The sequence below is a fragment of the Periplaneta americana genome, chromosome 8 (assembly GCF_040183065.1).
Source record: "Periplaneta americana isolate PAMFEO1 chromosome 8, P.americana_PAMFEO1_priV1, whole genome shotgun sequence".
NCBI classification, from domain to species: Eukaryota; Metazoa; Arthropoda; class Insecta; order Blattodea; family Blattidae; genus Periplaneta; species Periplaneta americana.
The window spans coordinates 162,106,155-162,121,989 of record NC_091124.1 but is presented as its reverse complement, the minus strand read 5'-3'; the positions used below and the strand labels follow the sequence as shown (position 1 = coordinate 162,121,989).

The following is a 15,835-nucleotide window of genomic DNA, read 5'->3' as shown; positions in this document are numbered from 1 at the left end:
GCAAGATTAATCCAGTCTCTATCATTATATCCCACTTCCCTCAAATCCATTTTAATATTATCCTCCCATCTACGTCTCGGCCTCCCCAAAGGTCTTTTTCCCTCCGGTCTCCCAACTAACACTCTATATGCATTTCTGGATTCGCCCATACGTGCTACATGCCTGCCCATCTCAAACGTCTGGATTTAATGTTCCTAATTATGTCAGGTGAAGAATACAATGCGTGCAGTTCTGCGTTGTGTAACTTTCTCCATTCTCCTGTAACATATATATATATATATATATATATATAATAATAATAATAATAATAATAATAATAATAATAATAATAATAATCTTTCCTCGGAGGCTTGGGTCTTAACCATTTCTGTTTAATGGGAATGTGTACACTGGGCATTCATAACGAGATTTCCTTGGTAATGTGGTCAGTACGTCTCAAGGCCACAACCTGAAAACAATATACAACATGGGACACACACCCAATCCTAAAGGAAGGAAGATTATAATCTCTAATTCCTTCACATATACTGCAGCTAGAGAACCATAGACTATAGTGACACAAAAGTGACGGAGACAATGACGACGAAGAAAATAAATAAATAAATAAATACTAATAATAATAATAATAATAATAATAATAATAATAATAATAATAATAATAATACGGTCTCGATATATGAACATAAGTGCGCAGTTTTAGTGTTGCTTGCTGTCGGGAATTTGAATCCCTTCTAGGACACGGATTTCCTGTGACGTTGTTTTTGTGGGTTTTAGTCACACGTAAGGGGAATATCTGCATAGTTATATATCGGGCTTAATGCTTAAGATAAACTTCAACAGTATTGTTACATTATTGTTTAACTGTCCGAAGACAGGTTGGAACCTTTTAAATGACAATAAGGTATTATTACTGTATTATTATTTGAACAATTTTAAAACTATCATGGTCACTATTCAGTTCGTATGAGAAAAGTTGGGGAAAAATAACGAATTTATATAGAACAAATTATTTAAACTGGAATATCACCTTCTACTGCCTAGATTCTAAGCCTACACAGAGCACGCACCTGCCCGATTGGACACACAAGCGTCCTTACCGCGACAGGCTTATAATGCGGTCTAATCAGTCATCAAGAGGTCAGGACGATTCAGAAACTTCAACGGAAGGGAGAAATCATTGTGCTGGCGAACTGATGAAAATTATGACTGAAGTAGTGACGGTAAAAACCGAGATGCTCGAAGTTCTGCTTTACTAGAGTTATCGCTACCATAAATTCACCTGGCTCTCAAGATGAGTAGTCAATGTCACTGGTATTAACATAAACCGTAGGCTACAGTAATAAACAATCTGAAATACCGGTAGCATAAAAGGACAAGCGAGAAACTCACTGTAAGAAAAATTCGACGTAATAGCCATACAACACAATGATACTAATATAATATACTGTACATTATTATACGTAACAATGGGCTATTTACCCGAATGGGCACCAGTTTCGTTGACATCGTCCTCTGGTCCGCCATCTTTGTTGTTCTGCTGCTTCGCTTCTCGCTTGTCACCTGTCTTCGCATCCTGCTCGTTGTCATGATGATCCACTACAACGACTGGGACTTTTTTGGTCTCTGCTGGTTGGGGCGCTGTTTGAGCTTGGAGTGCAGGTTTAACATTTCGCACATTCGATTTAGGGCTATCCCGGGCGGTCACAAGAATTGTGGATGCCTTTGTTGAAGGTGTCCGCCTGAGCGACAGGGAGAGCTGCAAGGGTTTGCCACTAGTTTTCTGTGGGGACGGTGATTCCGAGAGGTGAGTTTGTGATTTTGTACTCGAGAGGTGCAACAATGATGACGATTTCTTAGGACTCTTTGGAGATTGTGGGGGCGGGAGTTTCAACAACTGTGGACCTTGAATAGTTCTTGTGCACGCTTTCAGAGGTTGAGGGGCATGAGCTGTTGAAGTTTTTGTAATGATTTTCGTCGGTGATATGTGTGATGATTTTGATGGTGATTTTGATGAAAGGGTCTGAGGCGATGGCTTGGAAGTAGAGGTCCGTCTCGTCTGAGAACTCTTCTCTGCATCCAAAATCGTAAGCGTTTGACCGGAATTTGAAAGTTTCTTTGTTGGAGAAGTTTTAGAAGAACTCTTTTCCAAACTTTCTTTATTTTCATTACTTGCTGTGTTTGAATTCATGTTTTCTGATAGAGTAACGTAAAAAGTGGATCTTCTTCGTCCTGTCCCCACAGTTCCTGTGTTATTAACTCCACTGCTGTTATCCAGCATTGTCAACAATTACCAAATCAATACGTCGACCAGATCAATGATGACGATTTTAGCACTTCGTCTTCTGTCACTGGCATGTTCGCGAATGAAAGAAACTGAAGTAGATCGAGCAAATCACGTACGAAACAAAGAAAAAAAAACGATCACTGCGTAATCCTAAAAACTTGTCAACAACAAAAACTATCAATTGTTGCGGCAGTATATGACCACTTTACCCTCCTTTGTGCTTACTTTCGATCAGTTACCACGATTAACGATATAAATAGGGAGGTGATTACCTTACCAGTTCATCGAGAATACTTGTCAAGACGTTCCCACGTTTCATTCTGAATATACACATATTTGTAATAAAATTATCATTACACGATTGAAAGTATGGTTCTGAGACTTGTTTTCGTAATTAGCAAAGAAACGAGAAATAAAGGCAAGTGTCGTGTTGTTCACAGTTCGTTAACCATATGTAACATACTTTCATGCACTTAGAACACATTATACCTGGAGAGTTTATACACAGGACAAACGTTTAACTTTGGAAACTTTCTCCAAGCTGCAAGTAAATAATTCATATGTTTTCATCAAACTTCGTAACAGTGGAACAGTAAGTACGAGTATTATCTATTACCAACACTGTCTCGTAAGAATATTGTAATAACCACAATTTTAACATCACTATATCATATTTCTTCTAAGTATGACTCTTACACTTAACAATTCGGATGAGTTACGAGAAAGCGCTAGTCACACAAGCTCCAGGTACACTCAGCATCACTTCCAAAGACATAGGAAGTCGGCCTTAATTCCTGAATAATGAAATCACCCAGAATCATCCTACACACATATACACAAAGCAACACACTAATACACAATTAGCTCCAACACTTCGAGACACAAATGAGAGGTCAGTAACCTATTAGAATAGTAACTCTCTTAAATCGGCAGTAAGGTTAACAATATTCGCTCTCACTTGCACAACGTGTCCGACATGAGACAAAATATCGCGCGCGCGCGCGGATTTTGCGAGTCTGTTGTTTTCTACAACAGCGGTTACACTGGCTACTACCGCCGGGAGACTGCTGGGAGAACTACACGCGAGGATCTCGACCCGTTCCAACAGGCTTCGTCCCCCCACCACCACACGCTCCATTCCTGATAGTACTAACTGTTCAAAACATATCAACCACGCGGATAGGCCACTTTTGCCCTGAGTAATGCTGTAATAATGTTACGTCTTTGTGATGTTTGTATGCACTTTACCTCACGTAATCTAGGCAAGACGCAAATTCATTCAGAACTACAGCTTCTCACCGAGGAACAGAGCATCGATACACTCTACATTCTTAGAAATGTGATGAAACTGGCAGATAACATTTCGACAAATAGGTTACTTCGATTTTCGCCATTATTCAACAACTTTTTCTTTATAATCATATTGGCCCATTGATGCCGAACGACTTCCGGTTTAACAAGAACAGTAATGACGTCTGACCCCGCTGCGTCTGAGACTCACAGCTAGACTGTTTGTCTTCCACCCAGGTAACCCGGGTTCGATTCCCGACCAGATCGTGATGGAATTTTTAGTGGACAAAGCAGACGTTGCAGAGGATATTTCTCGGGTTACTCTCAATTCCCTCTTTCAATACATCAACACTCTCCACCTCCCCCTCATTTCATCTATAATCAGCAAGAGTTAAAAGTCTGAGGTGAAGTCCTAAGGTAGTAGTAATAATAATACAGTAATACTGGTTGTTTTATTTTTCCTGGCAAAGTTTTATACAAATATGGGAAAATTATTCGATTGAGAAGCTTTTGTCATCCAGTGTGCTCTCAAAAAGCTGAAAGTTAGAATTTATAAAACAGTTATATTACCGGTTGTTCTTTACGGTTGTAAAACTTGAACTCTTACTTTGAGAGAGGAACAGAGGTTAAGGGTGTTTGAGAACAAACTGTTTAGGAAAATATTTGGCGCTAAGAGGGGTGAAGTTACAGGAGAATGGAGAAAGTAACACAAAGTAGAACTGCATGCATTGTATTCTTCACCTGACATAATTAGGAACATTAAATCCAGACGTTTGAGATGGGCAAGGCATGTAGCACGTATGGGTGAATCCAGAAATGCATATAGCCTGTTAGTTGGGAGGCCGGAGGGAAAAAGACCTTTGGGGAGGCCGAGACGTAGATGGGAGGATACTATTAAAATGGATTTGAGGGAGGTGGGATATGATTGCAGAGACTGAATTGATCTTGCTCAGGATAGGGACCGATGGCGGGCTTACGTGAGGGCGGCAATAAACCTCCGGGTTCCTTAAAAGCCATAAGTGAAGCAGAGTTTAGGTTATCAGGCTTTCTCTTCCACTCAACCAGAATCAAAACACATAAAAATACAAGTATTAACTTACGAAAAAGTATTGAATATATAGGTATGAATATAATCATAAAACTAAAGAAAGAGTACAAATTGTATAATCAGTAGGCCTATGAGTTACATGACAAATACCTAGAAATTAGTGTTAATGAAAACAACAAAGTAATAACTATATTAAAGAAATTCTAGCTGCAAAAAATTAATTCTATGCATTTAAAATATTCCTAAATAGCCTAATTTTAAATGGCTGAGGACTAAGACTACATCTGATGCTCAGCGGCAGCGAATTCCAGGAGCAGGTCGTCGCTATTGAAAAAGAACTTGAGTACAGAGATGTATGATGATGTAGTGTTGATAGTAACAGATTGTGCTATGAACGTGTATTATGATTATGATATAAAGCTAGAAGATTATACAGACAGGCAAAGTAGTTGGGTGTGGAATCGTATAAAATTCGATATAGCAGGCAAAGAGAATGTACCAAACGTCTATCTTTCAAGCGGAGCCAGGAGAGTCGTAGAAAATACTCCGATATGATCATGTCGGCGGATATTGAAAATAAATCGGACGTAGACACTATGCACACGTTGAAGTTTTTCAGAAAGTTCAGCACTTTTGTCGCTATATAAAACGTCACAGTAGTCAAAGGAGGCAACACAAGGGTCTGTGCTAGGACTTCTTTCAGTTTAGTAAAAAGGAAATTTGTCAGACGTTTCAAAGAATGCATGATAGAGAAAACTTTTCTACAGGTATATCTGGTTTGTGTATTCTAGTTCATATTAAACTCGAAATAGATGCCCAGGTTTTTTACAGTAGAACTGAAAGGAATAACTAAGTTGTTGATAGAGAGACAGACTGAAGGATATTTATATTAATAGAGGTTAGTAGCATTTGTTGCCCTAAGAGAATGGCTTGGGTTTTATCTCGATTGAGATTTAGCTCAGACTTTCTTGCCCAATTATTGATCGTCATTGAGGCTCGATAAACGTTCATTAAGACCGTCAGACCGAGAGTGCATGTATACTTGAAGGTCATCCGCATACAGACGGTATTGGCAGTGTTCTAGAACTAAAGAAATTCCATTACTATATAGAGTGAAAAACAGTGGCCCTAGTACAGACCCCTGAGGGACACCTGTCTTACGCGCCGCCAAGAAGAAGACCGGTTATCATGAAATACACATTGTTAGCGGTCGCGAAGGTAGGAGTCCATCCATGTGTCTGCACTCTCAGAGAGATGCATCTGTCTTAGTTTTGAAATCAACACGTCAATGTCGACGGTGTAAAAAAATCTCGGCTGAAGTCGATTAGTGTCAATTCAGAAATTTCACATCTGTTTATAGTTTCATGAAAGTCTTGAGAAATCTTGAGTAGAGCAGAAGCCGTACTATGGTTATTTCTAAAACCTGATTGACAGATGTCCAGGAGATTGTGTGTATTAAAGCTGTTTCTAAACAATGCGTACTACGGCCTTTGACAGTGTGGAAAGAATGCTGATCCATAGTTATTTGGAATCAATGGTTTGGACGTTTTAGGAAGTGGATGAATGAGGGCGTGTTTTCATTGTTTTTGGTAGATAGAGGTAATGAGGGAAGCGTTGAAGATGCGAGTTTAGTAGGGAGAATTACATCCAAATCAAATTTAACATCATAGTATTAATGCGATCTGTGCCTTGAGCTTTAGCTTTAATCCTTTCTAGTGCTATTTTTACTTTGACATCAATGACATCAGTGAAATAAAATTTGTCGCGTTCTGGGATAGGAGCGGTTGAAAGTTCTTTGAGATGCTTGTTTCAGGTCAATATCGAGATGTGAGGTGACATAGGATGTAAAATAGTCATTAAGTACATTCAGAGGAATGTTAATGGGATCCGTTGGCGTCTTATTCTGTCCTATGTCCTATTCCCATATGTCGTAAGTTGTTCCATAGTTCACGTGCAAATGCACGTGGAGGGCTTGATAAGGCCATGGCTATGTCAGAATTTGGAGTTACGTATCATTTGAGTAGTTTTATTCCTAATTTGCTTGTATATTTGCCAGTTTTCATCAATTTTATTACGTTTGAATTTAAGAAAGCCTTCATCTCTTCTATTCATGTGATCACGAATTGATTCGGTAAGCCATGGGACATGAGAGTGCTTCAGACGTTTTGGTTTTGTAGGTGCGTGTTTATTATACAGCTGGAACACTAAAGATTTGCAATTCATCCACGGTGCATAGGTTCCAGATAGAATTTCACGTAAGTTTAATGGCGTCAGCTATGATCTCTGTAACATTTATATTTTTTTAGAGCTCTATATGTTAAAATCTTAGAGATTTTTTGGGGTACCGCAATGAGTATTCAGCAAAGATTAAATCATGTGCAGATGAACTAGGAACCAGGTAGTACGGGTTTCCGATGTTGATAATAGAAAGGACAAGTGGCTACGGGCCCTGGGGCTCTTCAGATACTCGTATGAGGATGTGACCTGACTCTGTCAGATCTGAGGCAGGATGGCACACTTGTCAGTACTGAACGCCACCCAGACCACCTGTCGGACTTGGACAACCATCGCATATACTTTAGAGCGCACAACAGATCCAACCTTGATGAGGCCCTCGAAAAGTCAAGCAAAGAAGCCTGACATCATGTCGACTTCAAGTTTAGAGAGTTCATCTTATTTCTGGGAAATGTGAGATCATATCAACCAAAAGTACACTACAGTAGAGAATGCAGACCTAGAAGAAAAGCAAAAACAGAATTACCTAGGGCAAGCATTTTTGTTGATTTCACCAGGATTTGGCCAATTAATTAATTTCATTTAATAATTTTTATTGTACGTTTTTTCTCCACTATTAATTTAGAGTCCTTTTATTTCTTCGGTAACACATGACAACAACATGACATTCGCCATCAAATTTAGTTTCCACTCATTCATTTCATCTCTGTCCATGTTTTTGTTTTTTCGTTGCTAAGTCTTCTGCCACTGTCCTTTTCCTAGTCATTATCGCTCCCTCTCTTTTCTTGCAGATTCCAAAGTCTAGGGCTCTTCCTATTGAGTTAAAATTTCTCAGAATAATTCCTATCCAGTCTCAAAATGTTTTCCGTGATCTGGTTTCCTTTATCTTTTTTCACAAATCTTCACTTGAAATCATTTATCCGGCCAGCTGCTATTCAAGTAAAGTGAAGTTTTCCTACTTATAATTTCATTTAGGCCTACCTAATTGGGCAAGGGCAGCATTTAATTTTGGTATTTTATCACTTACATCTTATAATAATTATTCTTAATTCATATTTACTTTGTTACGCAAATACTTTCGTGATTACGACTATTTATAATTTATTTTAAATAATTTTACTCATTTAATAAATAGTAGGCCTAAGATTACAGTTTTCGACAGAGTGATTGTGGTGTTATTCTCAGATTAACTGAATACCAACAGCTGAAATTCTGCAGAGTACCCAACTAGTTTATGAAAATATCAAGTAAGCTATGTTTTATATAGATTAAAACCTAAAGACAATACTAATGACATGTAACTTATGTATATTTCCTTACCCGTTTAATGCTTACTTGACTTTCAGAACATGACTATAAATCAACAGAATAAAATTAAGTAATGTACTAACTTTGACACATTGAAATCCATTTTTCTTTTCTAAAGTTCTCCTTCCTCCAACAACGTCACTTGAAAATATTTCTGGCATAACTATTTCAAAATAGGGCTGGAGACGAAGCGGTTCGGAGCAAGTACTGTGACGTCATTACTCGGTTTACAAATTTGTGGCGGCAGATTTAAAATTTGGATAGATTGATTCGATTTTAGAACGTACTTTGAAAGTAAACCAAGCGTGTATTAAAAGCGTTGTAGCAAAGCGCTTTCACTTTGCCAATTGACGAGAAAAAAAGTGCTTCGCTTCGCTTCATTGCAAAATGAAGGTTGCAAATTTTATTTGAGTTATTACAGCTATTTTCGGAGTTATTTTATATGAAGGGCCTATTTAACCTACAGTGTTGTTATATACGAGAGACGAAATAAAATTGATAAAATAATTTATAATACTAGCGGCTAATAAATTAACATGCGAGGTAAACGTTAAACCCTGCAGATAAGTAAAAAGGAAGATAGGTGTATGAATATGTTTAAATAACTTATGGCTGGCAACAAACCTGATAAACTCGTCACTCCTGTAGAATTCTGTTTTCACGTTCATGTACAAAACTCCTCTAAAGCTGGCTGTGAGAAACTTATTTTTCTGAAATGTTCGTGGTGCAAAGTTTTACTATGTTTTGAGCATTTTACAACAATTTCCACAAATGTGATCAGTAGAGTGAGTAATTTCAGGTATGCTTATGTTTCCTTATAATTTCTTCATAGATTATTTTATAGCCAATTTCATGAATATTAATAGGCCTATATTTGATGTCATTTTCATAAGTTATATTATTTAAGGAGATTTTTACAGTACGGTATGCAGCTAGATGAGATTTATTGTCTGATATGTCTAGCACATAACACTGTTTGCATTAGCTGTTATAGCGCTGGACTGAAGAATTTTAAAAAATCATATCTCGGAAACTAGGTCCTTTCTGGATGTAGAAATTTATAAGGAGGTTTCTTATTTCAAATGGAACGTAAGGAGATACAATCGTGAAAATCCATTATCATTTGGTGAGTCTTCCTTGTAAGTTCATATACAATACTACAAATACAGTAATACAAATTTATACCCAGAAATGTAAGAAAATAGCCTTATACAATAAAATGGACTTATCAAAATGAAACGGAAAAAAAAGACACCCTGTTTGACTCGAGTGTTCATTATACAATTACTGAAGGGACAATGTTTTCACCTTACTATGTCGATGCTTTCTGAAAGGCAGCAATTCAAGGGCACAAGATACACACAGTATGTATACTGATAAGTTACAAAGAAAACAACTGGAAGCCCTGGCCTTAGTAGCATTTTGCCGGTAGCTATATCCCAATGTGACTACGCGCAATGGGAAATGAAATGTCGATCAGGGAATGAAAAAAAGTACACAAATATAGCTACTATCAGGAAGTATCACAGAAGAATAAGAAGTCATCGAAATTTAACAGCATTTAAGTAATATAGCACCTAAAAATAATGCTAACCACACCCACAGAGACATCAACACAGACATGGAAATACTACACATCCAACCAAAAAGCCAGAAACTAAACACACTAGAACAATATGAAATATACAGACACACGAAAACACACCCCAACGAAATTCTCAAAACACAACTCAATTTCAGAACACACACACTCTTTGACTCTACATTATACTACACGAACACTCCCTCACAGGAAACAAAACAAGAGGCGCCAACACGAACAACGACCAGTTCTGAGGATGACCCATAAATAGGTCGAAACATGTAAACAAGGTACGTTAGAATTTAACACCAGAAAGTCTTATCATACATATTCCGAAGTGATACAGTGTTAAAAGTTGTGTAATCAAGATGTATAAAAATAATTCTTAATTTACATTTCTTTTAATAATAAGCTCTCTGCTTTAAACACGTTGTTAATGGTATGAAGATATAGAGCACATGGATTTGTGTTAGGGCTCCCTCTAAAACATCGCTGTTAATCTCATGGACAGCTGACCTACTATATTTTTGCTACAGATGAATTGTCACACTGTATAAGGAAGCTGTAAACTAGAAACTACGATAATATTTATTTACAGTCGATGCTTTCTGAAAGGTAGCAATTCAAGGGCACAAGATACACACAGTACGTATACTGATAAGTTACAAAGAAAACAACTGGAAGCCCTGGGCTTAGTAACATTTTGCCGGTAGCCATATCCCAATGTGACTACGCCCAATGAGAAATGAAATGTCGATCAGGGAATGAAAAAAGTACACAAATATAGCTACTATCAGGAAGTATCACAGAAGAATAACCATACTGATTGCCGAGAATCGTTAACATTTATCACTGGAATTTCCATCCACCGGATATAGCTCTGCTCTTCAATGAAACGCAGACAGGAAGTGGGAAAGTCTATACTTCACAGAAGGGACTATACAGCAACTACTCACTCGTACCCCTCTCTTTCTCCCTCCCGCACGCTTTCATAATCTCTTAGCAAAGAGATTCAGAGGTAAAGACATACCTGTGCCTCGTGTTGTAAGAGTGAAGAAAGGTAGAAAACATTTTTAATTTATTATTCTACGACGATTTATCAATTGCTAAGGTTATCTAGCGTCTGAATGAGATGAAGGTGATAATGCCAGCGAGATGAGTCCAGGGTCCAACACAGAAAGTTACCCAACATTTGCTTTTAATGGGTCGAGGGGAAAAACCTTAACCAGGGTCCGCTCGTTTCACGGTCAGACATGCTAACCGTTACTCCACAGCTGTGGACGAAAACATTAATTTAGCATAAAAAAGTGAATTGTGAGTGTTTTAAAAATGGAGAATGAAAAAAAAACAGACAAACAGTTCTACAACAGCTGCAATAACATTGTGAGATTTGCCGGAAGAAGAGCATAATTGTATGAATATATACGACAAACTGACCCTTGTGCCCTTCTTCCGACAAATCCTCCAATTGTAACACAAACCATAAGAAACAGAAGATTCAGCTCACATTAGACTTCCTGTAGGCCTATCCACAGGCAAAGGGCTTACACTAGCTGGATGCAGGTATTTCCTAAAACCAAACACCAGTGTTGACAATATGACTCTACTGGGTTAATTTAAGACAAAGTCGCTAAGGACACAAAAGGGGTTTAATTTTTAAATGAAAATCATTGAAGAAGATCGGGTAATCAGTTAAGACCAGAAAGGATAGCCGTAAAAATTTAAGAAATCCCATTACAATACCTAAGTTATTATGGTTGCGAATGTTATTAAAATGGTAATAGTAATTGCCATGTTAGTTATTCTAATGGCAGCGATTATAATGAGTGAGATAGTAGTAGTAGCAGCATTAGAATAGTATGTAGTATGTAGCAGTAGGCCTATGTTATTTAACGACGCTTTCAACTGCAGAGGTTATTCAGCGTCGAAATTCAACGTGAACGAAAAATGGCCGACAAATGTTGCCACGAATCTTCTACCAGGGATAGGGTTCTTTTGTGTGACATACATTCACGACATGGAACGACATTTCTCACCCAAGGGAAGCTATGCTAGGGATTTTATTTTCCTTCAAAATCCATTGCCCTCGGCTGTATTTCATAGGTTCGCCAGCATGATAACCTAGATGGCCCACCATCGAGGACGACTTGATGGTGGTAATGTTGGTTATGATGGTAATGCTAGTGGTTAACACGTGGTGATTGTGGTTACGATAGGGTTTAAGGAGGCGGTTATGACAGTGATAATGGTTGTTGTGACACTGATGGTCACGGTAGTGGTGGTAATAGTGGTTGTACTAGTGATGAGTATTGTGATTAATAATGAAGGTTAAGATGATGGAGATATTATTATATTATTCTTATTCAAACTGTCTTTTTCAACAGCAGAAGCTATTCAAAGATGGAGCTATAAAAAAGGCAATAGTACTTTAAGAGAGGTAGTAAAAACTTTCACCACAGTCACGTCTCTATTACAAATTATGTAAGGTCTACCCAGAGCCCGAGAATCAAACCACAGTCCCTGTCTTGAGAAACCGGCAAATGATTGATGTAGAACACCTTAGTCGAGTTGACATGGTGGTAAATTGTACCACAGTTTAGTATATACAGTCACGAAGCTTGGGATGATTTTTTTGCATTTCTCGCTATAGTTGCTAGCCGCTTGGAGCGTTGTGAGTCAATTCTAAACTTAAAATGATGCGAACAGATTATGTTAACATGTAAAATTCTCTTCACATTAAAATAACACAGTTTTGTAATTATTTCTGCAACATATTATGCAACAAGAAGTAAACGGAGCTCATGGACACATTACACTAAATAAAACTTAGCAATGATACGCAATAAAGTTATAATACTGTATAATATTTCTCTGAGCTACATACACTGAAATAGAAAACCCGAACATACATTACGGCTTGGTCTAGATCGAAAAGGCATTGACTGTGCCGTATTTCGCTTTGTTGTGAAAAGTTGTGGAAACTGTGAAATGTTCGTTATCGGTTGCAATAACTGTAAATGGCTAAAATATAATAATCTGAATAATAATATGGGACAAGGAGACGTCTGTAGCACTATAAATTGTAAGAAAAAGAGATTAGAGTTACCCTTCTTCCGAAAGATCCAGGAAGATTAGTTTATAAAATATAACATATACATACTTTATGAAAATAATATATGAAGAGTCCACTGCAAGAATGATGGATGTCATTTGGAATACATTTTTCAGGAGAAGCAATTGAAAGTTTGAAATGCTTAGCGCTCAAAGCTTAACTGTGATTTTCCGATCATTACTGGACAATGACTATCAGTGATAATGCCATATAACTATCTATGTACATTCTATATGTCTTAAGCTATGCATTGACATTCTTGGTTCATTTTCGACAAGAAAGTGACATCCATCATTCTTGCAGTGGACTCTTCATATAGGGACATCATTTTATTTTTACTTCAATTTTTATTGTATCTGAGTTTTTGAATGTACAGTACTTCACTCCCACCCCCTCTACCAGTAAACTTCCAACCGTCCTCCACACAGAACCAAGGGCGCGTATGCAGTACTGAGTTAGTGAGTATAGTACGTTCCAGAAATATGTTCGCGTTTTCCAGTGACTAAAGAGCTTTCAATATTGAATCATATTTCCGCACAGATACTGCCGTCCGTTTCCCTACGTCGCATCCCGGTTTCTCCCACCTGCTTCTGTTCGCCCCTCTGTAAAGTATAGTAGCTGGGCTGTCTTAGCTCTTTTCCGAAAACATTAATTTCTGTTAGGAATTGGACGTCTACGTAATATTATACAACTGTTTAAAATAACTTAAATAAAAGGGCCTCATTAAGTAATTAACTGTCACGTGATTTCCCCCCTCCTTTCTACGACCCTGCGACAAAACCATTTGAACGGACAGTAGATACCATTTCTGAGTAATTTTATTTCTTCGGATCGGGTAGAAGTGAAGATTAAATTTACAGTACGTAAGGTACTCTTTTAAAGAGTAAGTATAGAATTATTTCAACATGAGTTACTCGTACGAAGGACGAAACTGGTAATTGGAATTAGGTACAATAGTCTATAGTGCGATAATATACTCAAAAGAACTGAAGCCTGCATCGAAATGAACGGCCACCATTTTCAAAAATGTGTTTAAATATCCATATTATGATTATTTTTCAATTTAACTTCATTCTCTATATTGTACGCTAATGTGCTGTAACAGTACAATATACACTGCATAATGAATACGTCCGAATGGATAGCTCAATTCGTGAGTAAAAACACTTGTTGTTAATATAGTACTGTATTTTGATTAAACAAAAACCTAATGAAAATGATCAAACTCCAAATTGCGATATTTCCTAGTAAAGTGATTAGTATTTTACGCCAGTATCATCGAACTCCAGTGTTGGAAGGGGGAGCAAGCGGTGTTTCCGGTTCTAGACCTTTAATCCAAAGATATAGCCAGGTTAATATAAAAAATGTTAGTAAAAATAAAATGATGTCTCTGTATAAACCTTATGTATTTCATATTTCAAAAGTGGAAGGAAGATGTTAATTTTTTTAAAAGAATACGACATCGAAAGTACAATACATTTTATCGTCTGCTAGGGTAAGAGTCTGTGATGAGGCGATAGTAGCGATCCTGGCGGTTAGCAACTATGTATGGATGCATATTTCAACTGTCTATGTATGCATATTTAGTAAGTATTGAGCTTCGTGACTGTATATACTAGACTGTGATTGTACTGTATATATAACATTAATTTAAGTATTCGGTGGAATCCTGTTTTGTGACTTCCATGTTCACACAACTCACAGGAAGTGCGCCTGCAGGGCTGAGGAGGTACAGCTGGGTCCTCTTCCATAATAAGGGGCAGAACTTTTTTAAAAAACTGTATTCAAGCACCGTAACAAAAAATGAATTAATTGATATTCTGCCCTTGTTCGAACCCTTCCTCGTGTTTTGTGAACTTATAATCTAACAACCCAAATTAATATTATCATATAGATTGATGGAGGCTTGGCTACGAAGCGAATCTAATCGTCTTTATGGTCCCATTTAACCACTGTGTGCCGTTATGTTATGAAGTTGTCTCGTTCTGAGGCGTTCATCCAGTATTGTAGCAAAAAAAAAGAACAAAAAAAATCAGTCTACGACAGTGATGTCAAAGCAAGCGCATTTTTCTGACCTTGAAGTCGTGCGCGGGCATTAAGCGCTAGGTATGCTAAGAGGAATAAGCAGCCTGTTGGATTAAGAAAACAGTGGTGCACAAGCTTCAAACGGAACGTGAAATTTTATGTCGTTATTTTTATATGGCTTCTTTCTGTTTGTTATTTTCTATATTGTCTGTAAAACAAAAGTACTAACACCTATTTTTTACCCTAATGCTGTAATTGTGTTTTAAACGTTAATAACATAATACAGAGTAAAGAAGGAATATTCACACAAATTCCATAATAACTACAACTATATTGTACTAAGTGAATTAAACACATCATTCATAAAGAAAGTGTTATCCCAAAGAAACACACTGAATTTGACATGATAAGTTGAAATTGATATTGATGGTATCTTTAGCCTTATAAAAATAATCAAAACAATATTATAGTACAAAGCAAAGTTGTCTAGGTATATGTTTTAACTGTAACTAATATTACATAATAAAACTCTTATGGCATTATGCTTTTAGGTGATATTGGTGCATAATTTTCTGTTATCAGAATATTAAATTATCTCGAAATCTGTTGAAGCTATAGAGCTGACGTTTTACCAACACATAGGCACATATGTTTTGTTTGTGATGTAACAGTATTTGCTTTGTTAATTCATTTCCTTACAAACATTTTCCGTGCGAATATTTTCAAACATTTTAATACGCTATCTTCAGTAATACGTATTTACGATATATAAGATTTACGAAAACATTGTTTTAGTACCTGTAAGGTTATTAAACATATCTGAAAATTTCACTTTTCTGCAAAAAAAAAGTTGAGAAAATATTCCTTTTGAATAAAAAAGCAAACTTGTGAAAAATGAACATTAAAATTAAAACTTACATTCTTATAATGCACTTATACTTCTCAAACAAA

The 15,835-nt window shown here is 37.0% G+C and overlaps 1 protein-coding gene across 18 annotated transcripts in view; it reads right to left on the bottom strand.

Moving 5' to 3' along the window:
* raskol (Ras GTPase-activating protein raskol) overlaps positions 1 to 15,835 on the bottom strand; it is a 605,213-nt gene that overhangs the window by 188,329 nt on the left and 401,049 nt on the right. For 3 of the 18 annotated variants that reach the window (XM_069833945.1, XM_069833946.1, XM_069833948.1), the window contains exon 1: positions 1,480 to 3,353. The exons of 14 other annotated variants lie outside the window; for them this stretch is intronic. In XM_069833945.1, the coding sequence (XP_069690046.1) occupies positions 1,480 to 2,278 (799 nt within the window). In that variant the 5' untranslated portion in view covers positions 2,279 to 3,353. Of the gene's footprint in view, positions 1 to 1,479; positions 3,355 to 15,835 lie in introns of those variants that run through there. One more of the 18 variants, XM_069833947.1, reaches the window with a different exon arrangement.